A 23,803-nucleotide genomic window follows, 5' to 3' on the forward strand; every position below is an offset into this window, starting at 1 on the left:
CGAGTAGCCCGGCTGCTGACGCGGGGGCGGCACACTGACATACATTGATACACATCACACATTCACAGACATATTAGAGATATTACTATGGGGAAGCCGGCAGCAGCTTCACTCCCCTCCCCCACTTGTCTTCGTCCAGCTCTGTCTTGCTAAATTCTACTAAGAAGGGGGCTGAAAGCCCGTACTTACGAAGCGCTCACTGATATCCTAATCAGGCACGAATACTAATATTCTTTATAGCAAGATACTATTTATTTTAATAGCACATGAATATATATATAGTCAATGGTACATAGGCATAAGAACTATAGTCATAGAAACTTATACAATAACAGAAATATGCATCAACATTACCGTTATGTTGTAGCAATCCTTTCACATCGGAGGGAACTCGAGTTAATGATAAGGAATCAACATGGCATCTTGGCATGGCATCACAGGAACAGTGCGTACGTACACTTCAATGTCCTGGAAGGTATTTCCCCTAACATTAAGCGAGTTCGGTGTATTTTTTATAGGAAAATATTGTAGGTTGGGTTTACATGGTCACCAGCATATGACAGCTGAGTCATGTTCATGTAACTTGACCACAAGCTGCTGTGGGCACCAGTAGCTTCCTGCACATTTAGCCAGTGGTCAACTGGCCGACCACAGTTGACCATTGTGTTAGTGAAATATTGCAATGAGCCGTAAATTTCATATGCAAGCTTCCTTAAACCTGTCTTTAAGCTAACCACAAGTTTCCGGCAAGTGGAACTGTGAATGTTACTTCCTTTATCTTGAAAACTGCTTCAAGACATGTATTCTTTGGTCATCATATTGGCCCTCCAAAGGACATCTCTTTGATACTGAATTATTGATAGGTCAAATAATATCTGGGATCACTCCTATCTTTTATGATTCCTATCTAATCACACATTCTTTCAGTCATATCACATTGGTATCACAATCGGTCCTTGATCCCAGGGATTATTTTCCATCATCAGTATTCCACTAGAAGAAGATCACTCGGAATATACCATACCATGACCAAGAAATATTGTTTGCCACAGATTTTGATTTCTTGGTTTGTTTAGATAAACGTTGAATCACAAATATAATCACTTTCTCTACTTTTGTACAGTATATTAAAACTAAAAGCAATATTATCTGAAAAGCTCCCTTGAATATCATGTGTTTTGGCATTTGCTCGATATTCAAAGGAATCATTACACATTACATTTCCCGATATGTTACTACAAGTTTCACTAGTCCCATTTATGAACATATTGGCATAAGGCCATAACATATCATGAATTGTCCTTTCCACTAAGCTGGGTTTAAAAGCATCTACAGTATTTATAGCTGTCCCAAAACTTATTTTTATATTCCCCATAGGGATGAATCCCAGGTTAGTCAGTCCAGTCTTATTTCTTAGTACCCAAATTCCTCCCTTAAAAGCCAGATATTGCAAATTGGTGACTGTTGCATTCAAATTGCCTTGCCACCATGGAAGATTGATCCATCCCACTATGGAAATGGGTACTGTAGCATTCTATAGATGAACACATCGAGTGTCTTTATCAGCAAGATGATCAGAACAACTTTTCCGCTTTAAGATTTCCTCCATCGATACCGAGACATCCAGATAAGGGATACTGGTGGCTGTAACCGAAGAATGTGTACAGATCCAGCAATCTGTGTGTTGAAAATGTGATGGTGCATCAGAAATTCATTCGCCACAGGTTCCTCCTGATGTAGACTTGTCCATCCAACGACCAGAGAGGCAAACATCAAACACAGGAATTTCTCCATCTCATCACTATCGAGCTCTTCCCAGTAACCGATACCATGGATTCCGCTTATTTACCACACCTTCTGCAAATAAAGATACACTATTATTCTCGTAAATAACATTTTTCTTGTGGGACATATTCCCACTTCTCCACTCCTGATCTCATTATCAGGAGAGTACGATCTTTTCCGACCGCTATTACCTCTGCCTCTGAGGGCGGTCCTTGGAGGTTTTGAATCCATATTTTTGCTCCTCCATTTGTAATATTAGAGGATCCAAAACCTTTAATACCCCGTATTGTTAATTCTGCCGGGGCAGTTCCTTCTCTTATCTCAGACAAGTTTATTGGAATTATCAACATTTGAGCCACCTTCTGGTGTTTCATCAAGATCAAAGGTTCCTTTCCAAAATTTAGCATTAGTACCTTGATTTCTCCCTGATAATCTGCATCTATTACCCCTCCCACCACTATGGCTCCTTTTAACACTAAACTAGAATGAGTGGCTATTTGACCATAATGATCCGTTGGTATATGGCAACCCAATCCTGTTGAAATTGGTTTTACCTTACCTGGGGGTACCACGACAGTTTCCAATGCACTGAGGGCTACAGCTGCTGAATAAGGTGGCGCTCTTTCTGGTGTGCCCAAACAGCTGTACCTTGTCTTGTCAACTGTTGGACTGACTTGTCTGATGGCTGCTGCTTTATCTGCTTCTGAATTAAACAAACGTTCAAGTGAGTTAGTAGGGACATGAGCATCGACATGAAATACAGTGGTCTTGGTAGATTGAATAATCCCTTCAATGTCTTGCCACACTTCCCTGACCATCTCAAACGCATTTTGCTGTTCCTCTCCCCAGTGGAACTAATATTTTTTCCTCGTTACTTTGTACAAAGGAGACAACATTTGTCCCAAATGAGGGATATGTTGTCTCCAAAAATCAAACAATCCAATATAAGACTGAGTCTCCTGTTTGGATCTAGGGACCGGAAAATTAATAATTTTCTGTCTGGCATTGGGCAAGATCTCTCTGTGCCCCTTGTTCCACTGAATCCCTAGAAATGTTACCACCTGAGACGGTCCTTGAACCTTGGCATCACTGATTTCCCATCCTTTACTCCACATATGAGCAACCAGTTTTGTCAATTGATCTTTCACACTTTGCTCATCTTGTCCTTGTATCATTATATCATTGATATAATGTGAGATCTGCATTTCCTTATGGCAAGACATAACCCCAAAGGAGAATTTTCCTTCGGTTCGATTAAGAGTCATCCATTTTAGGATATCAATTCCCAAAACATATTCTGGTATAGGTACCACCAGTACCATATACTCCTTGATAGGTAAATTACCTATCTTCAAAGCTACCTGTGTCTGAACCCCGGTGATCACTTGACCACCTAGTCCAGCAATTTTTACTCGAGGTCCTTTTATTTTTTCTGGGTTTTCATGAATTAAAGTAGCCTCCGCCCCCGTGTCAATCAAAGCTGGGACTCTTTGAACATTTCCCCCTTTCCAATGTATGCTAAGATTGACGTAGGGACGTTCGTCCCTTTTTATCAATAGGGGGGCTTGGCTGGCTACCTATGGTAAATCACTTCCTTCTGAACTTTCATTTACACAGACTTCAGTCTGTGTATTAGCCCTTCCTTCCGTGACCTTTGTGGCCACGGCTGCAGCCAGTTCTTCCCATGGATAAACTGACTGAAAAATCTTCCCAAGACACTTTCTTTGGGGTTTTTTCCCCTTTTCCTTCTGATTTCTTTACCTTGGGGGTTTTTGAACCCCCTTCCACATTTGTAGTGGTCACTTTCTTTGTGGATAGAACTTTCTGTTTGTACAACTTCCATAATTCTCCTGTCTCCTTTCCATCAATCCTTTCCATATTGATCCCGGCTTTAAGCAAAGCCTGGAACATGTTCCAATCAGGATTGTTTAGCTTACTGTTACCAACATGGCCTCCAGGGGACGGTTTATCCCACTGTCCCATATCCTGTAACTCCCTCATCCTCCCTAGAACTACACCGATTGATTCTCCAGTCAGCGCTACAGTTAAGGTTAAAATAACTGTTTTGTATGCTGGAGGAGCATGTTTAAGCAGCCTATTTCTTATGCTGGCTGTCAATGGGTACTGGAGATAATCATCATCCATTCCCAAAAGTGGAAGAGCATTCCTCATTGCTTCTTCCTTCAGCCTTTCCATACCATCTTTTAAGGTATACCAAGGTTTATCATTGATAGGAAAGTCTGCTTCTGATGGGTATTTGTCCAGAAAAGCATGGGCTAAGATCATGATTAAGTTTTGAGTACCATGCTCATTATGATCAACAAAATAATTTTTTATTGATCTCTGAATTACTGGGTCCTGAGACATGGTGACAAATTTTGCCACGTCTCCAGCGTCAAAGTGCACTCCAACCTCCTCCGAGATCGTGCACCCTGACCAACCAGGGAATTTCTCCTTCTCCTGGTTTTTGTCTAAACTGTGTTAAAATGCTATCAACTTCTCCCTGAGAGTAATCTTCAATGGTTACTCGATTCTTTACATGAGGAATCGTTCTCTCATTTATGATGGCATTACCATCTTCGTCATATTGCAGATTCCCCTGACCATCCCGGACATGTTCCCGGATGATCTCATTCTCTGTCCTCTCTAGGCGCCTCCTTACTGGGTTAGCCTGAATCTTCCCTTTATGGTAATCCTCCTCATCAGATGATGAAGATGAATCCCACACATCCCCATCCCAATTATCGGGATCCCAGTTTATAGAAGCTGAGACGATACTTTTATGTACTTTGGTTTTATTTACCTTTCCTCTTCTTTTCTTGTACTTATTTTGAGCAATTTTTATGGCAGCTTTTTCTGCCACATTCTGATAATGTTCCAATTTATCCTTCAACAGTCTGGTATTACATTCCAGAACGGTTTTCAGGCAACCTAATTCTATCATCTTTTGTTCCATCTGGGAACTTTTCTTCTGCATCTTTAGATTACGCTCATGCATTACACTATATGCACTTGCCAAAATCCAGATGCGCCGTCCTAAAGACACTACATCACCTGTTTTCACAGGGTCACTACCGAATACATTCACAACATCAGTAGCTTCACTACCCATAAGCTTGTCCTGCCAATCCACAAGACACTACATCACCTGTTTTCACAGGGTCACTACCGAATACATTCACATCAGTAGCTTCACTACCCTTAAGCTTGTCCTGCCATTGTTCTGCCAATCCACAAGACACTACATCACCTGTTTTCACAGGGGCACCACTGAGTACATTCACAACATCAGTAGCTTCACAACCCTTAAGCTTATTCTGCCATTGTTTGTGCCGTGCTAAAGACACTACATCACCTGTTTTCACAGGGTCACTACCGAATACATTCACAACATCAGTAGCTTCACTACCCATAAGCTTGTCCTGCCATTGTTCTGCCAATCCACAAGACACTACATCATCTGTTTTCACAGGGTCACTACCGAATACATTCACATCAGTAGCTTCACTACCCTTAAGCTTGTCCTGCCATTGTTCTGCCAATCCACAAGACACTACATCACCTGTTTTCACAGGGGCACCACTGAGTACATTCACAACATCAGTAGCTTCACAACCCTTAAGCTTATTCTGCCATTGTTTGTGCCGTGCTAAAGACACTACATCACCTGTTTTCACAGGGACACCACTGAGTACATTCACAACATCAATAGCTTCACTACCCTTAAGCTTGTCCTGCCATTGTGCTACCAATCCACAAGACACTACATCACCTGTTTTCACAGGGGCACCACTGAGTACATTAACAACATCAGTAATCTCACTACCCTTGAGCTTATTCTGCCATTGTTCTGCCAATCCACAATTGACCAATTCATGTGCTATAAGATTGTAGGGAGCCTCAGTCCAGCCGGGGATCTCCACAACAACCTCCTTAACATTATCCTTACGTTTTCTGAACATTTTGACACTATGCAAAAAGATGGAAAAATATCTGGAAATTTGCCAAATATATGTTTTTAACTTCTAAATTACAAAAATTCGTTAAATTACTTCTAATAGAAGTAATCCTGCCGACTACGCCAATTTATGTCTTGCTAAATTCTACTAAGAAGGGGGCTGAAAGCCCGTACTTACGAAGCGCTCACTGATATCCTAATCAGGCACGAATACTAATATTCTTTATAGCAAGATACTATTTATTTTAATAGCACATGAATATATATATAGTCAATGGTACATAGGCATAAGAACTATAGTCATAGAAACTTATACAATAACAGAAATATGCATCAACATTACCGTTATGTTGTAGCAATCCTTTCACATCGGAGGGAACTCGAGTTAATGATAAGGAATCAACATGGCATCTTGGCATGGCATCACAGGAACAGTGCGTACGTACACTTCAATGTCCTGGAAGGTATTTCCCCTAACATTAAGCGAGTTCGGTGTATTTTTTATAGGAAAATATTGTAGGTTGGGTTTACATGGTCACCAGCATATGACAGCTGAGTCATGTTCATGTAACTTGACCACAAGCTGCTGTGGGCACCAGTAGCTTCCTGCACATTTCCTGCACATTTAGCCAGTGGTCAACTGGCCGACCACAGTTGACCATTGTGTTAGTGAAATATTGCAATGAGCCGTAAATTTCATATGCAAGCTTCCTTAAACCTGTCTTTAAGCTAACCACAAGTTTCCGGCAAGTGGAACTGTGAATGTTACTTCCTTTATCTTGAAAACTGCTTCAAGACATGTATTCTTTGGTCATCATATTGGCCCTCCAAAGGACATCTCTTTGATACTGAATTATTGATAGGTCAAATAATATCTGGGATCACTCCTATCTTTTATGATTCCTATCTAATCACACATTCTTTCAGTCATATCACATTGGTATCACAAGCTCCTCCCGGGCATGTGGCTGTGCAGGCCGTACTGCGTGATGGCCATCACTTTAACAGACCTAGCAGCGCACAGTGAGACTGATGTATACACATCACAGGGGATGTTGGGGACTACAGTATTATATTATATATATATATATATATATATATATATATATATATATATATACACACACACACACACACACACACACACACACACATACACACACATACAGTGCCTTGCGAAAGTATTCGGCCCCTTTGAATTTTTCAACTTTTTCCCACATTTCAGGCTTCAAACATAAGGGTGAAAAAAATTTAAACTTATGATGAAGAATCAACAAGTGGAACACAATTGTGAAGTTGAACAAATTTTATTGCTTATTTTAAACTTTTATAAAAAATAAACTGAAAATTGGGGCATGCAATATTATTCAGCCCCTTTAAGTTAATACTTTGTAGCGCCACCATTTGCTGCGATTACAGCTGCAAGTCGCTTGGGGTATGTCTCTATTAGTTTTGTACATCGAGAGACTGAAATTCTTGCCCATTCTTCCTTTGCAAACAGCTCGAGCTAAGTGAGGTTGGATGGAGAGCGTTTGTGAACAGCAGTTTTCAGCTCTTTCCACAAATTCTCGATTAGATTCAGGTCTGGATTGTGACTTGGCCATTCTAACACCTAGATACGTTTATTTGTGAACCATTCCATTGTAGATTTTGCTTTATATTTTGGATCGTCTTTTTGAAAGACAAATCTCCGTCCCAGTCTTAGGTCTTTTGCAGGCTCCAACAGGTTGTCTTCAAGAATGGTCCTGTATTTGGCTCCATTCATTTTCCCATCAATTTTAACCATCTTCCCTGTCCCTGCTGATGAAAAGCAGGCCTAACCATGATGCTGTCACCATCATGTTTGACAGTGGGGATGGTGTGTTCAGGGTGATGAGCTGTGTTACTTTTATGCCAAACATATCGTTTGGTATTGTGTCCAAATAGTTTGAATTTGGTTTCATCTGACCAGAGCACCTTCTTCCACATGTTTGGTGTGTCTCCCAGGTGGCTTGTGGCAAACTTTAAACAACACTTTTTATGGATATCTTTGAGAAATGACTTTCTTCTTGCCACTCTTCCATAAAGGCCAGATTTTTGCAGTGTACGACTGATTGTTGTCCTATGGACAGACTCTCCTACCTCAGCTGTAGATCTCTACAGTTCATCCAGAGTGATCATGGGCCTCTTGGCTGCATCTCTCTTCAGTCTCCTCCTTGTTTGAGATGATATTTTGAGGGACAGCCGGGTCTTGGTAGATTTGCAGTGGTATAATACTCCTTCCATTTCAATATGATCACTTGCACAGTGCTTCTTGGGATGTTTAAAGTTGTGGAAATCTTTTTGTAACCAAATCTGGCTTTAAACTTCTCAACAACAGTATCACGGACCTGCCTGTTGTGTTCCTTGGTCTTCATGATGCTATCTGCGCTTAAGGCCCGTTTCACACGTCAGTGAAAAACACGGACGTTCTTCACTGACGTGTAAAACACGCACATGTCCCTCCGTGTTCCGTGATTCACGGCACACGTGGGTTGTCCATGTGCAATCGTGATCCCGTGATTGCATATGGACATTACTCACCTGCCTTCGCTCCTGCTGTCCATGGTGCTGAAGTCTCTGGCTCTGCAGCGTCCACCCACTGCTCTCAGCACCTACGTCCGGGTCGACAGTTCCTGCTTTCATGAATATTCATAAGCCAGGCAGAAGCTGCCGAAAGAAGAGGCTGCACAGTGAATCGCAGGTAAGGTAAGTTGAAAATTTTTAATATTTAATATGTCCGTGATTTTCTGGTACATGTTTCACTGATCACACACGGATCACACCATAGTGTGGTCCGTGGGTCATCAGTGATGCCAGACAAAAACTGACATGTCTCCGTGCAGAATTACGGCCAAGGGTGCACGCTGCACGGAGACACGTTCAGTGAAAAATCACTGATGTGTGAGCAGACCCATTGATTATAATGGGTCTGCGTATGTCAGTGATTCTGGTATGTATAAAAAAAAGCACAAACGTATCAGAATCACTGACGTGTGAAAGGGGCCTGAAACAAAACACTGAGACTATCACAGAGCAGGTGCATTTATACGGAGACTTGATTACACACAGGTAGATTATATTTATCATCAGTAATTTAGGACAGCATTGTGTCATTCAGAGATCCTCAATGAACTTCTGGAGTGAGTTTGTTGCACTGAAAGTAAAGGGGATGAATAATATTGCACGCCACGCTCTTCAGTTTATTCTTTTTTACAATAGTTTAAAATAAGCAATACATTTCGTTCAACTTCACAATTGTGTCCCACTTGTTGATTCTTCACCATAACATTAAAATTTTTATCTTTATGTTTGAAGCCTGAAATGTGGGAAAAGGTTGAAAAATTCAAGGGGGCCGAATACTTTCGCAAGGCACTATACATTGCAGGGGAGGTTGGGGGGCTACAGTATATATACACATTGCAGGGGAGGTTGGGGGGCTACAGTATATATACACAATGCAGGGGAGGTTGGGGGGGCTACAGTATATATACACAATGCAGGGGAGGTTGGGGGGCTACAGTATATATATAAATTGCAGGGGATGTTGAGGGCTACAGTATATATACATTGCAGGGGAGGCTGGGGGGCTACAGTATATATACATTGCAGGGGAGACTGGGGGCTACAGTATATATACATTGCAGGGGAGACTGGGGGCTACAGTATATATACATTGCAGGGGAGACTGGGGGCTACAGTATATATATATATATATATATATATATATATATATATATATATATATATATATATATATATATATATATATATATATATATACACCCACATCGCAGGGGAGGCTGGGGCTACAGTATATACACATCACAGGAGGGGCTTGGGACAGACAATACTGGGGGGCATATATGTTAACGAAGTGCATACACGTTACTAAGGGGGTATACACATTACTGGGGGAAATATACTTTACTGCAGGGCATACATATTACTAATGGGCATACAGCTCTGGAGGGGTGGCGGTCCCCCATACAACCCCCCACATACAGCTCTGGTGGGCCCCACCCATACCGATCTGATGGGGACTCCCCATATCGCACCGGTGGGGTTGAGAGCCCCCCCCCATACCTCATCGGTGGGGTTGGGAGCTCCCCCACCCTATACCGCTCCGGTGGGGTTGGGAGGCCCCCCTCCATAACGCTGCGGTGGGGTTGGGAGGTCCCCACCTCCATACCGCAAAGGTGGGGTTGGGAGGCCCCCCCCTCCATACCGCAAAGGTGGGGTTGGGAGCCCCCCCCCCTCCATACCACAGAGGTGGGGTTGGGAGCCCCCCCCTCCATACCACAGAGGTGGGGTTGGGAGCACCCCCCCCACTCCATACCGCAGAGGTGGGGTTGGGAGCACCCCCCCCCACTCCATACCGCAGAGGTGGGGTTGGGAGCACCCCCCCCACTCCATACCGCAGAGGTGGGGTTGGGAGCCCCCCCCCACTCCATACCGCAGAGGTGGCGTTGGGAGCCCACCCACTCCATACCGCAAAGGTGGCGTTGGGAGCCCCCCCCTCCATACCGCAGAGGTGGGGTTGGGAGCCCCCCCCTCCATACCGCAGAGGTGGGGTTGGGAGCCCCCCCCCCTCCATACCGCAGAGGTGGGGTTGGGAGCCCCCCCCTCCATACCGCAGAGGTGGGGTTGGGAGCCCCCCCCCTCCATACCGCAGAGGTGGGGTTGGGAGCCCCCCCCTCCATACCGCAGAGGTGGGGTTGGGAGCCCCCCCCCCTCCATACCGCAGAGGTGGGGTTGGGAGCCCCCCCCTCCATACCGCAGAGGTGGGGTTGGGAGCCCCCCCCTCCATACCGCAGAGGTGGGGTTGGGAGCCCCCCCCCTCCATACCGCAGAGGTGGGGTTGGGAGCCCCCCCCTCCATACCGCAGAGGTGGGGTTGGGAGCCCCCCCCTCCATACCGCAGAGGTGGGGTTGGGAGCCCCCCCCCTCCATACCGCAGAGGTGGGGTTGGGAGCCCCCCCCTCCATACCGCAGAGGTGGGGTTGGGAGCCCCCCCCTCCATACCGCAGAGGTGGGGTTGGGAGCCCCCCCCTCCATACCGCAGAGGTGGGGTTGGGAGCCCCCCCCCTCCATACCGCAGAGGTGGGGTTGGGAGCCCCCCCCCTCCATACCGCAGAGGTGGGGTTGGGAGCCCCCCCCCTCCATACCGCAGAGGTGGGGTTGGGAGCCCCCCCCTCCATACCGCAGAGGTGGGGTTGGGAGCCCCCCCCTCCATACCGCAGAGGTGGGGTTGGGAGCCCCCCTCCATACCGCAGAGGTGGGGTTGGGAGCCCCCCCCTCCATACCGCAGAGGTGGGGTTGGGAGCCCCCCCCTCCATACCGCAGAGGTGGGGTTGGGAGCCCCCCCCTCCATACCGCAGAGGTGGGGTTGGGAGCCCCCCCCTCCATACCGCAGAGGTGGGGTTGGGAGCCCCCCCCTCCATACCGCAGAGGTGGGGTTGGGAGCCCCCCCCCTCCATACCGCAGAGGTGGGGTTGGGAGCCCCCCCCTTCCATACCACAGAGGTGGGGTTGGGAGCCCTCCCCCCTCCATAACACAGAGGTGGGGTTGGGAGCCCTCCCCCCTCCATAACACAGAGGTGGGGTTGGGAGCCCTCCCCCCTCCATACCACAGAGGTGGGGTTGGGAGCCCTCCCCCCTCCATACCACAGAGGTGGGGTTGGGAGCCCTCCCCCCTCCATACCGCAGAGGTGGGGATGGGAGCCCTCCCCCCTCCATACCGCAGAGGTGGGGATGGGAGCCCTCCCCCCTCCATACCGCAGAGGTGGGGATGGGAGCCCTCCCCCCTCCATACCGCAGAGGTGGGGATGGGAGCCCTCCATACCGCAGAGGTGGGGATGGGAGCCCTCCCCCCATAACGCAGAGGTGGGGTTGGGAGCCCTCCCCCCATAACGCAGAGGTGGGGTTGGGAGCCCCCCCTCCATAACGTAGAGGTGGGGTTGGGAGCCCCCCTCCATACCGCAAAGGTGGGGTTGGGAGCACCCCCCCCTCCCTCCATACCGCAGAGGTGGGGTTGTTAGCACCCCCCCTCCATACCGCAGAGGTGGGGTTGTTAGCACCCCCCCCTCCATACCGCAGAGGTGGGGTTGGGAGCAACCCCTCCATACCGCAGAGGTGGGGTTGGGAGCGCACCCCCCTCCATACCGCAGAGGTGGGGTTGGGAGCCCTCCCCCCTCCATACCGCAGAGGTGGGGTTGGGAGCCCTCCCCCCTCCATACCGCAGAGGTGGGGTTGGGAGCCCTCCCCCCTCCATACCGCAGAGGTGGGGATGGGAGCCCTCCCCCCATAACGCAGAGGTGGGGTTGGGAGCCCCCCCTCCATAACGTAGAGGTGGGGTTGGGAGCCCCCCTCCATACCACAGAGGTGGGGTTGGGAGCCCTCCCCCCTCCATAACACAGAGGTGGGGTTGGGAGCCCTCCCCCCTCCATAACACAGAGGTGGGGTTGGGAGCCCTCCCCCCTCCATAACACAGAGGTGGGGTTGGGAGCCCTCCCCCCTCCATACCACAGAGGTGGGGTTGGGAGCCCTCCCCCCTCCATACCGCAGAGGTGGGGATGGGAGCCCTCCCCCCTCCATACCGCAGAGGTGGGGTTGGGAGCCCTCCCCCCTCCATACCGCAGAGGTGGGGATGGGAGCCCTCCCCCCATAACGCAGAGGTGGGGATGGGAGCCCCCCCTCCATAACGTAGAGGTGGGGTTGGGAGCCCCCTCCATAACGCAGAGGTGGGGTTGGGAGCACCCCCCCCTCCCTCCATACCGCAGAGGTGGGGTTGTTAGCACCCCCCCCTCCATACCGCAGAGGTGGGGTTGTTAGCACCCCCTCCATACCGCAGAGGTGGGGTTGGGAGCGCACCCCCCTCCATACCGCAGAGGTGGGGTTGGGAGCCCCCCCCTCCATACCGCAGAGGTGGGGTTGGGAGCCCCCCCCTCCATACCGCAGAGGTGGGGTTGGGAGCCCCCCCCCTCCATACCGCAGAGGTGGGGTTGGGAGCCCCCCCCCTCCATACCGCAGAGGTGGGGTTGGGAGCCCCCCCCCTCCATACCGCAGAGGTGGGGTTGGGAGCCCCCCTCCATACCGCAGAGGTGGGGTTGGGAGCCCCTTCCCCACTCCATACCGCAGAGGTGGGGTTGGGAGCCCCCCACTCCATACCGCAAAGGTGGCGTTGGGAGCCCCCCCACTCCATACCGCAAAGGTGGCGTTGGGAGCCCCCCCACTCCATACCGCAGAGGTGGGGTTGGGAGCCCTCCCCCCTCCATAACACAGAGGTGGGGTTGGGAGCCCTCCCCCCTCCATAACACAGAGGTGGGGTTGGGAGCCCTCCCCCCTCCATAACACAGAGGTGGGGTTGGGAGCCCTCCCCCCTCCATAACACAGAGCTGGGGTTGGGAGCCCTCCCCCCTCCATACCACAGAGATGGGGTTGGGAGCCCTCCCCCCTCCATACCACAGAGATGGGGTTGGGAGCCCTCCCCCCTCCATACCGCAGAGGTGGGGTTGGGAGCCCTCCCCCCTCCATACCGCAGAGGTGGGGATGGGAGCCCTCCCCCCTCCATACCGCAGAGGTGGGGATGGGAGCCCTCCCCCCATAACGTAGAGGTGGGGTTGGGAGCCCCCCTCCATACCGCAAAGGTGGGGTTGGGAGCACCCCCCCCTCCCTCCATACCGCAGAGGTGGGGTTGTTAGCACCCCCCCTCCATACCGCAGAGGTGGGGTTGTTAGCACCCCCCCTCCATACCGCAGAGGTGGGGTTGTTAGCACCCCCCCTCCATACCGCAGAGGTGGGGTTGGGAGCACCCCCTCCATACCGCAGAGGTGGGGTTGGGAGCGCACCCCCCTCCATACCGCAGAGGTGGGGTTGGGAGCCCCCCCCTCCATACCGCAGAGGTGGGGTTGGGAGCCCCCCCCCTCCATACCGCAGAGGTGGGGTTGGGAGCCCCCCCCCTCCATACCGCAGAGGTGGGGTTGGGAGCCCCCCCCCTCCATACCGCAGAGGTGGGGTTGGGAGCCCCCCCCCTCCATACCGCAGAGGTGGGGTTGGGAGCCCCCCCCCCTCCATACCGCAGAGGTGGGGTTGGAAGCCCCTTCCCCACTCCATACCGCAGAGGTGGGGTTGGGAGCCCCCCACTCCATACCGCAAAGGTGGCGTTGGGAGCCCCCCCACTCCATACCGCAAAGGTGGCGTTGGGAGCCCCCCCCCCTCCATACCAAAGAGGTGGAGTTGGTGCCCCCCCCCCTCCATACCAAAGAGGTGGGGTTGGGAGCCCCCCCTCCATACCGCAGAGGTGGGGTTGGGAGCACCCCCCCACTCCATACCTCAGAGGTGGGGTTGGGAGCCCCCCCCCTTCCATACCACAGAGGTGGGGTTGGGAGCCCCCCCCCCCGCCATACCGCAGAGGTGGGGTTGGGAGCCCTCCCCCCTCCATACCGCAGAGGTGGGGTTGGGAGCCCTCCCCCCTCCATACCGCAGAGGTGGGGTTGGGAGCCCTCCCCCCTCCATACCGCAGAGGTGGGGTTGGGAGCCCTCCCCCCTCCATACCGCAGAGGTGGGGTTGGGAGCCCTCCCCCCTCCATACCGCAGAGGTGGGGTTGGGAGCCCTCCCCCCTCCATACCGCAGAGGTGGGGTTGGGAGCCCTCCCCCCTCCATACCGCAGAGGTGGGGTTGGTAGCCCTCCCCCCTCCATACCGCAGAGGTGGGGTTGGGAGCCCTCCCCCCTCCATACCGCAGAGGTGGGGTTGGGAGCCCTCCCCCCTCCATACCGCAGAGGTGGGGTTGGGAGCCCTCCCCCCTCCATACCGCAGAGGTGGGGTTGGGAGCCCTCCCCCCTCCATACCGCAGAGGTGGGGTTGGGAGCCCTCCCCCCTCCATACCGCAGAGGTGGGGTTGGGAGCCCCCCCCCCTCCATACCGCAGAGGTGGGGTTGGAAGCCCCTTCCCCACTCCATACCGCAGAGGTGGGGTTGGGAGCCCCCCACTCCATACCGCAAAGGTGGCGTTGGGAGCCCCCCCACTCCATACCGCAAAGGTGGCGTTGGGAGCCCCCCCCCCTCCATACCAAAGAGGTGGAGTTGGTGCCCCCCCCCCTCCATACCAAAGAGGTGGGGTTGGGAGCCCCCCCTCCATACCGCAGAGGTGGGGTTGGGAGCACCCCCCCACTCCATACCTCAGAGGTGGGGTTGGGAGCCCCCCCCCTTCCATACCACAGAGGTGGGGTTGGGAGCCCCCCCCCCGCCATACCGCAGAGGTGGGGTTGGGAGCCCTCCCCCCTCCATACCGCAGAGGTGGGGTTGGGAGCCCTCCCCCCTCCATACCGCAGAGGTGGGGTTGGGAGCCCTCCCCCCTCCATACCGCAGAGGTGGGGTTGGGAGCCCTCCCCCCTCCATACCGCAGAGGTGGGGTTGGGAGCCCTCCCCCCTCCATACCGCAGAGGTGGGGTTGGAGCCCTCCCCCCTCCATACCGCAGAGGTGGGGTTGGTAGCCCTCCCCCCTCCATACCGCAGAGGTGGGGTTGGGAGCCCTCCCCCCTCCATACCGCAGAGGTGGGGTTGGGAGCCCTCCCCCCTCCATACCGCAGAGGTGGGGTTGGGAGCCCTCCCCCCTCCATACCGCAGAGGTGGGGTTGGGAGCCCTCCCCCCTCCATACCGCAGAGGTGGGGTTGGGAGCCCTCCCCCCTCCATACCGCAGAGGTGGGGATGGGAGCCCTCCCCCCTCCATACCGCAGAGGTGGGGTTGGGAGCCCTCCCCCCATAACGCAGAGGTGGGGTTGGGAGCCCTCCCCCCATAACGCAGAGGTGGGGTTGGGAGCCCTCCCCCCATAACGCAGAGGTGGGGTTGGGAGCCCCCCCCCTCCATACCGCAGAGGTGGGGTTGGGAGCCCCCCCCCTCCATACCGCAGAGGTGGGGTTGGGAGCCCCCCCCCTCCATACCGCAGAGGTGGGGTTGGGAGCCCCCCCTCCATACCGCAGAGGTGGGGTTGGGAGCCCCCCCCTCCATACCGCAGAGGTGGGGTTGGGAGCCCCCCCCTCCATACCGCAGAGGTGGGGTTGGGAGCCCCCCCCTCCATACCGCAGAGGTGGGGTTGGGAGCCCCCCCCTCCATACCGCAGAGGTGGGGTTGGGAGCCCCCCCCCTCCATACCGCAGAGGTGGGGTTGGGAGCCCCCCCCTCCATACCGCAGAGGTGGGGTTGGGAGCCCCCCCCTCCATACCGCAGAGGTGGGGTTGGGAGCCCCCCCCTCCATACCGCAGAGGTGGGGTTGGGAGCCCCCCCCTCCATACCGCAGAGGTGGGGTTGGGAGCCCCCCCCTCCATACCGCAGAGGTGGGGTTGGGAGCCCCCCCCTCCATACCGCAGAGGTGGGGTTGGGAGCCCCCCCCTCCATACCGCAGAGGTGGGGTTGGGAGCCCCCCCCTCCATACCGCAGAGGTGGGGTTGGGAGCCCCCCCTCCATACCGCAGAGGTGGGGTTGGGAGCCCCCCCCTCCATACCGCAGAGGTGGGTTGGGAGCCCCCCCCTCCATACCGCAGAGGTGGGGTTGGGAGCCCCCCCTCCATACCGCAGAGGTGGGGTTGGGAGCCCCCCCCTCCATACCGCAGAGGTGGGGTTGGGAGCCCCCCCCTCCATACCGCAGAGGTGGGGTTGGGAGCCCCCCCCTCCATACCGCAGAGGTGGGGTTGGGAGCCCACCCCTCCATACCGCAGAGGTGGGGTTGGGAGCCCACCCCTCCATACCGCAGAGGTGGGGTTGGGAGCGCACCCCTCCATACCGCAGAGGTGGGGTTGGGAGCGCACCCCTCCATACCGCAGAGGTGGGGTTGGGAGCGCACCCCTCCATACCGCAGAGGTGGGGTTGGGAGCGCACCCCTCCATACCGCAGAGGTGGGGTTGGGAGCGCACCCCCCCCCCCTCCATACCGCAGAGGTGGGGTTGGGAGCGCACCCCCCCCCCCCTCCATACCGCAGAGGTGGGGTTGGGAGCGCACCCCCCCCCCCTCCATACCGCAGAGGTGGGGTTGGGAGCGCACCCCCCCCCTCCATACCGCAGAGGTGGGGTTGGGAGCGCACCCCCCCCCTCCATACCGCAGAGGTGGGGTTGGGAGCGCACCCCCCCCCTCCATACCGCAGAGGTGGGGTTGGGAGCGCACCCCCCCCCTCCATACCGCAGAGGTGGGGTTGGGAGCGCACCCCCCCCTCCATACCGCAGAGGTGGGGTTGGGAGCGCACCCCCCCCCTCCATACCGCAGAGGTGGGGTTGGGAGCGCACCCCCCCCCCCCTCCATACCGCAGAGGTGGGGTTGGGAGCGCACCCCCCCCCTCCATACCGCAGAGGTGGGGTTGGGAGCGCACCCCCCCCCTCCATACCGCAGAGGTGGGGTTGGGAGCGCACCCCCCCCCTCCATACCGCAGAGGTGGGGTTGGGAGCGCACCCCCCCCCTCCATACCGCAGAGGTGGGGTTGGGAGCGCACCCCCCCCCCTCCATACCGCAGAGGTGGGGTTGGGAGCGCACCCCCCCCCTCCATACCGCAGAGGTGGGGTTGGGAGCGCACCCCCCCCCTCCATACCGCAGAGGTGGGGTTGGGAGCGCACCCCCCCCCTCCATACCGCAGAGGTGGGGTTGGGAGCGCACCCCCCCCCTCCATACCGCAGAGGTGGGGTTGGGAGCGCACCCCCCCCCCTCCATACCGCAGAGGTGGGGTTGGGAGCGCACCCCCCCCCCTCCATACCGCAGAGGTGGGGTTGGGAGCGCACCCCCCCTCCATACCGCAGAGGTGGGGTTGGGAGCGCACCCCCCCCTCCATACCGCAGAGGTGGGGTTGGGAGCGCACCCCCCCCTCCATACCGCAGAGGTGGGGTTGGGAGCGCACCCCCCCCCTCCATACCGCAGAGGTGGGGTTGGGAGCGCACCCCCCCCTCCATACCGCAGAGGTGGGGTTGGGAGCGCACCCCCCCCTCCATACCGCAGAGGTGGGGTTGGGAGCGCACCCCCCCCTCCATACCGCAGAGGTGGGGTTGGGAGCGCACCCCCCCCTCCATACCGCAGAGGTGGGGTTGGGAGCGCACCCCCCCCTCCATACCGCAGAGGTGGGGTTGGGAGCGCACCCCCCCCCTCCATACCGCAGAGGTGGGGTTGGGAGCGCACCCCCCCCTCCATACCGCAGAGGTGGGGTTGGGAGCGCACCCCCCCCCATACCGCAGAGGTGGGGTTGGGAGTCCCCCTCCATACCGCAGAAGTGGGGTTGGGAGGCCCCCCCATTCCTCTCTCCAGTGTCTACATCTGTGGGACAGGAACGCAGCACTTCACGCAATAGCTGAACTTCCATACAGAAGCACCCCAGCGGACAGCAGTGAACGCTGGGCTGCAGGTGCCGGGTTTAAACGGCTGGCCGCCAGGAAAGTGCGGCTCCCGCCCTGAGAACTGCGGTCCTCGAAACTCGGCCCGGGTACTGATCACCACCCCTGACTACAGTGAGTGGGCTCCTCCGGCCGTCCAGGGACCCGCCTTGCCCGGTTGTGCCAGGTGCTGACACAGACTCTGCTCCAGCGCTTTTAGTCCTTTTCACCACTGTTCCAGTTACAAGTCAGATCCAGAATGAGCTTTTAATAGACATGTATTGAGTCGTCATGACCTCCGATGCGCTCCATGAAACAATGGAGCAGCTGGCAGGTCACAAATCACCGGCGATTGGCCAGAGCAGCAGCGATAGAAGTCTCCTGAAGGAGAGTATAATACAGGGGTCAGGGGACATACATTTAAAGCATCATACACCCCATCCAGACATCCCTTCAGCATCATACGCCTCCCCCACTATCAAATCCCACACAGGGCCCCCCCACCCAGCATCGTACACCCAACTGCCCCACCGCAGGCATCCTCTCCAGCATCGTACACTCCCCCCCAACTGCCACCGCAGGCATCCTCTCCAGCATCGTACACTCCCCCCCCAACTGCCACCGCAGGCATCCTCTCCAGCATCGTACACTCCCCACAACTGCCACCGCAGGCATCCTCTCCAGCATCGTACACTCCCCACAACTGCCACCGCAGGCATCCTCTCCAGCATCGTACACTCCCCCCCCAACTGCCACCGCAGGCATCCTCTCCAGCATCGTACACTCCCCCACAACTGCCACCGCAGGCATCCTCTCCAGCATCGTACACTCCCCCACAACTGCCACCGCAGGCATCCTCTCCAGCATCGTACACTCCCCCCCCAACTGCCACCGCAGGCATCCTCTCCAGCATCGTACACTCCCCCACAACTGCCACCGCAGGCATCCTCTCCAGCATCGTACACTCCCCCCCCCCCCCACTGCCACCGCAGGCATCCTCTCCAGCATCGTACTCCCCCCCCCCCCCCAACTGCCACCGCAGGCATCCTCTCCAGCATCGTACACTCCCCCACAACTGCCACCGCAGGCATCCTCTCCAGCATCGTACACTCCCCCCCCCCCCACTGCCACCGCAGGCATCCTCTCCAGCATCGTACACCCCCCCCCCCCCACTGCCACCGCAGGCATCCTCTCCAGCATCGTACTCCCCCCCCCCCCCCACTGCCACCGCAGGCATCCTCTCCAGCATCGTACTCCCCCCCCCCCCCAACTGCCACCGCAGGCATCCTCTCCAGCATCATACACTCCCCACCCCAACTGCCACCGCAGGCATCCTCTCCAGCATCATACACTCCCCACCCCAACTGCCACCGCAGGCATCCTCTCCAGCATCATACACTCCCCACCCCAACTGCCACCGCAGGCATCCTCTCCAGCATCATACACTCCCCACCCCAACTGCCACCGCAGGCATCCTCTCCAGCATCATACACTCCCCACCCCAACTGCCACCGCAGGCATCCTCTCCAGCATCATACACCCCCCCCCCAACTGCCACCGCAGGCATCCTCTCCAGCATCATACACTCCCCCCCCAACTGCCACCGCAGGCATCCTCTCCAGCATCGTACACTCCCCCCCCCCAACTGCCACCGCAGGCATCCTCTCCAGCATCGTACACTCCCCCCCCCCCCAACTGCCACCACAGGCATCCTCTCCAGCATCGTACATTCCCCCCAACTGCCACCGCAGGCATCCTCTCCAGCATCGTACATTCCCCCAACTGCCACCGCAGGCATCCTCTCCAGCATCGTACACTCCCCCCAACTGCCACCGCAGGCATCCTCTCCAGCATCGTACACTCCCCCCCCAACTGCCACCGCAGGCATCCTCTCCAGCATCGTACACTCCCCCCCCAACTGCCACCACAGGCATCCTCTCCAGCATCGTACACTCCCCCAACTGCCACCGCAGGCATCCTCTCCAGCATCGTACACTCCCCCCCCAACTGCCACCGCAGGCATCCTCTCCAGCATCGTACACTCCCCCCAACTGCCACCGCAGGCATCCTCTCCAGCATCGTACACTCCCCCCAACTGCCACCGCAGGCATCCTCTCCAGCATCGTACACTCCCCCCAACTGCCACCGCAGGCATCCTCTCCAGCATCGTACACTCCCCCCAACTGCCACCGCAGGCATCCTCTCCAGCATCGTACACTCCCCCCCCAACTGCCACCGCAGGCATCCTCTCCAGCATCGTACACTTCCCCCCAACTGCCACCACAAGCATCCCCTCCGACACCGTATGCCCCCTCCCTTCCAGCATCGTCCTTCCCCCCCCAAATGCCACCACAGGCATACCTTCCAGCATTGTACACCCCCACAGTGTCCACGACAGACATCGCCCCGCTATTCTACACCCCCTAAATCCTGCCAGCATTGTACCCCCGAAAATCACACATGCAAACCCCCAGCGTCGTACACTACTATAAATCCCACAGCAGGTATCATTTTTCCCCCTCCCCAATCTCATGAAAGGCATCGTACACCCTCCTCAGCCCACCAGCAACTGTACATGTACACCCCCAAAATCCCACCATAAAACCATACATACTCTAAAGACACCAGCTTTCCCCCCCTATTCACCTGCAGTCTCAGTGAGGTAAAGGAACAAGCACAAAAAATGGAGATGAGGCTTCCAGCTCTACACCATCAAACTCTGCGCGCACCGCGCTGCAGTGAAGACACGCCCACAGCGCGTGTCGGAAGTGACGTCATACCCGGAAGCGTCCCATACATTCTAGCGTCTACCGTTGGTTGTCATAGCAAATGACGTCTTTGGGAAACATGGCGACCCAAGGAAGCGAGAGGCCTTTGGTAGGGATGCCGCATGGCAGACGGGCGCAGCACCACGTACCCTCGATGCCCATGGGGGAGCTGGAGGACTACGCTCAGCCGGACCCTGTGCAGCTCTTCCACCGGCATCTCAACAAGCTGTATAGCCTGCAGCCATGTGACTCCGAGGGCTTCCGCACCGAGCTGAACCTGCTGCTGGACCAGCTGATCTCCCAGGAGTACACACAGGAGGCCCTGGCATCGGGAGGAGGTGAGTGCTAGGGGCATCGGGGAGGAGGTGAGTGCTAGGGGCATCGGGGAGGAGGTGAGTGCTAGGGGCATCTGAGAGGAGGTGAGTGCTAGGGGCATCGGGGAGGAGGTGAGTGCTAGGGGCATCGGGGAGGAGGTGAGTGCTAGGGGCGTCTGAGAGGAGGTGAGTGCTAGGGGCATCGGGGAGAGGTGAGTGCTAGGGCATCGGGAGGAGGTGAGTGCTAGGGGCATCGGGGAGGAGGTGAGTGCTAGGGGCATCGGGGAGGAGGTGAGTGCTAGGGGCATCGGGGAGGAGGTGAGTGCTAGGGGCATCGGGGAGGAGGTGAGTGCTAGGGGCATCGGGGAGGAGGTGAGTGCTAGGGGCATCGGGGAGGAGGTGAGTGCTAGGGGCATCGGGGAGGAGGTGAGTGCTAGGGGCATCGGGGAGGAGGTGAGTGCTAGGGGCATCGGGGAGGAGGTGAGTGCTAGGGGCATCGGGGAGGAGGTGAGTGCTAGGGGCATCGGGGAGGAGGTGAGTGCTAGGGGCATCGGGAGGAGGTGAGTGCTAGGGGCATCGGGGAGGAGGTGAGTGCTAGGGGCATCGGGGAGGAGGTGAGTGCTAGGGGCATCGGGAGGAGGTGAGTGCTAGGGGCATCGGGGAGGAGGTGAGTGCTAGGGCATCGGGGAGGAGGTGAGTGCTAGGGGCATCGGGGAGGAGGTGAGTGCTATGGGCATCGGGAGGAGGTGAGTGCTAGGGGCGTCTGAGAGGAGGTGAGTGCTAGGGGCATCTGAGAGGAGGTGAGTGCTAGGGGCATCGGGGAGGAGGTGAGTGCTAGGGGCATCGGGGAGGAGGTGAGTGCTAGGGCATCGGGGAGGAGGTGAGTGCTAGGGGCGTCTGAGAGGAGGTGAGTGCTAGGGCATCGGGAGGAGGTGAGTGCTAGGGGCATCGGGGAGGAGGTGAGTGCTAGGGGCATCGGGAGGAGGTGAGTGCTAGGGGCATCGGGGAGGAGGTGAGTGCTAGGGGCATCGGGGAGGAGGTGAGTGCTAGGGGCATCGGGGAGGAGGTGAGTGCTAGGGGCATCGGAGAGGAGGTGAGTGCTAGGGGCATCGGAGAGGAGGTGAGTGCTAGGGGCATCGGAGAGGAGGTGAGTGCTAGGGGCATCGGAGAGGAGGTGAGTGCTAGGGCATCGAGAGGAGGTGAGTGCTAGGGGCATCGGAGAGGAGGTGAGTGCTAGGGGCATCGGAGAGGAGGTGAGTTGCTAGGGGCATCGGAGAGGAGGTGAGTGCTAGGGCATCGGAGAGGAGGTGAGTGCTAGGGGCATCGGAGAGGAGGTGAGTGCTAGGGGCATCGGAGAGGAGGTGAGTGCTAGGGCATCGAGAGGAGGTGAGTGCTAGGGGCATCGGAGAGGAGGTGAGTGCTAGGGCATCGGAGAGGAGGTGAGTGCTAGGGGCATCGGAGAGGAGGTGAGTGCTAGGGGCATCGGAGAGGAGGTGAGTGCTAGGGGCATCGGAGAGGAGGTGAGTGCTAGGGGCATCGGAGAGGAGGTGAGTGCTAGGGGCATCGGAGAGGAGGTGAGTGCTAGGGGCATCGGAGAGGAGGTGAGTGCTAGGGGCATCGGAGAGGAGGTGAGTGCTAGGGGCATCGGAGAGGAGGTGAGTGCTAGGGCATCGGAGAGGAGGTGAGTGCTAGGGGCATCGGAGAGGAGGTGAGTGCTAGGGGCATCGGAGAGGAGGTGAGTGCTAGGGCATCGGAGAGGAGGTGAGTGCTAGGGGCATCGGAGAGGAGGTGAGTGCTAGGGCATCGGAGAGGAGGTGAGTGCTAGGGGCATCGGAGAGGAGGTGAGTGCTAGGGGCATCGGAGAGGAGGTGAGTGCTAGGGGCATCGGAGAGGAGGTGAGTGCTAGGGGCATCGGAGAGGAGGTGAGTGCTAGGGGCATCGGAGAGGAGTGAGTGCTAGGGCATCGGAGAGGAGGTGAGTGCTAGGGGCATCGGAGAGGAGGTGAGTGCTAGGGGCATCGGAGAGGAGGTGAGTGCTAGGGGCATCGGAGAGGAGGTGAGTGCTAGGGGCATCGGAGAGGAGGTGAGTGCTAGGGGCATCGGAGAGGAGGTGAGTGCTAGGGCATCGGAGAGGAGGTGAGTGCTAGGGGCATCGGAGAGGAGGTGAGTGCTAGGGCATCGGAGAGGAGGTGAGTGCTAGGGGCATCGGGAGGAGGTGAGTGCTAGGGCATCGGAGAGGAGGTGAGTGCTAGGGGCATCGGAGAGGAGGTGAGTGCTAGGGGCATCGGAGAGGAGGTGAGTGCTAGGGCATCGGAGAGGAGGTGAGTGCTAGGGGCATCGGAGAGGAGGTGAGTGCTAGGGGCATCGGAGAGGAGGTGAGTGCTAGGGGCATCGGAGAGGAGGTGAGTGCTAGGGGCATCGGAGAGGAGGTGAGTGCTAGGGGCATCGGAGAGGAGTGCTAGGGGCATCGGGAGGAGGTGAGTGCTAGGGGCATCGGGAGGAGGTGAGTGCTAGGGGCATCGGAGAGGAGGTGAGTGCTAGGGGCATCGAGAGGAGGTGAGTGCTAGGGGCATCGGAGAGGAGGTGAGTGCTAGGGGCATCGGAGAGGAGGTGAGTG

The 23,803-nt window shown here is 56.2% G+C and overlaps 1 protein-coding gene and 1 long non-coding RNA gene across 4 annotated transcripts in view; one reads left to right on the forward strand and one right to left on the reverse strand.

The window, feature by feature from the left end:
- Window positions 1–286: 286 nt before the first annotated feature.
- LOC142291370 (uncharacterized) overlaps window positions 287–23,803 on the reverse strand; it is a 24,531-nt gene continuing 1,014 nt past the window's right edge. Inside the window, exons 1-3 of one of the 3 annotated variants that reach the window (XR_012750471.1) lie at window positions 21,023–21,101; window positions 2,345–2,488; window positions 287–1,857 (exon numbers count right to left, since the gene is read on the reverse strand). This is a non-coding gene — a long non-coding RNA (uncharacterized LOC142291370). Of the gene's footprint in view, window positions 1,858–2,344; window positions 2,489–20,751; window positions 20,859–21,022; window positions 21,102–23,803 lie in introns of those variants that run through there. The other 2 variants (XR_012750469.1, XR_012750470.1) reach the window with 2 other exon arrangements.
- Window positions 20,939–23,803, forward strand: part of HEATR6 (HEAT repeat containing 6) — a 140,370-nt gene continuing 137,505 nt past the window's right edge. Inside the window, exon 1 of the mRNA XM_075335842.1 lies at window positions 20,939–21,215. Coding sequence (XP_075191957.1) covers window positions 20,953–21,215 — 263 coding nt within the window. The 5' untranslated portion in view covers window positions 20,939–20,952. The remainder of the gene's footprint in view (window positions 21,216–23,803) is intronic.

Source organism: Anomaloglossus baeobatrachus, chromosome 2 (assembly GCF_048569485.1).
Source record: "Anomaloglossus baeobatrachus isolate aAnoBae1 chromosome 2, aAnoBae1.hap1, whole genome shotgun sequence".
Taxonomy (NCBI): Eukaryota; Metazoa; Chordata; class Amphibia; order Anura; family Aromobatidae; genus Anomaloglossus; species Anomaloglossus baeobatrachus.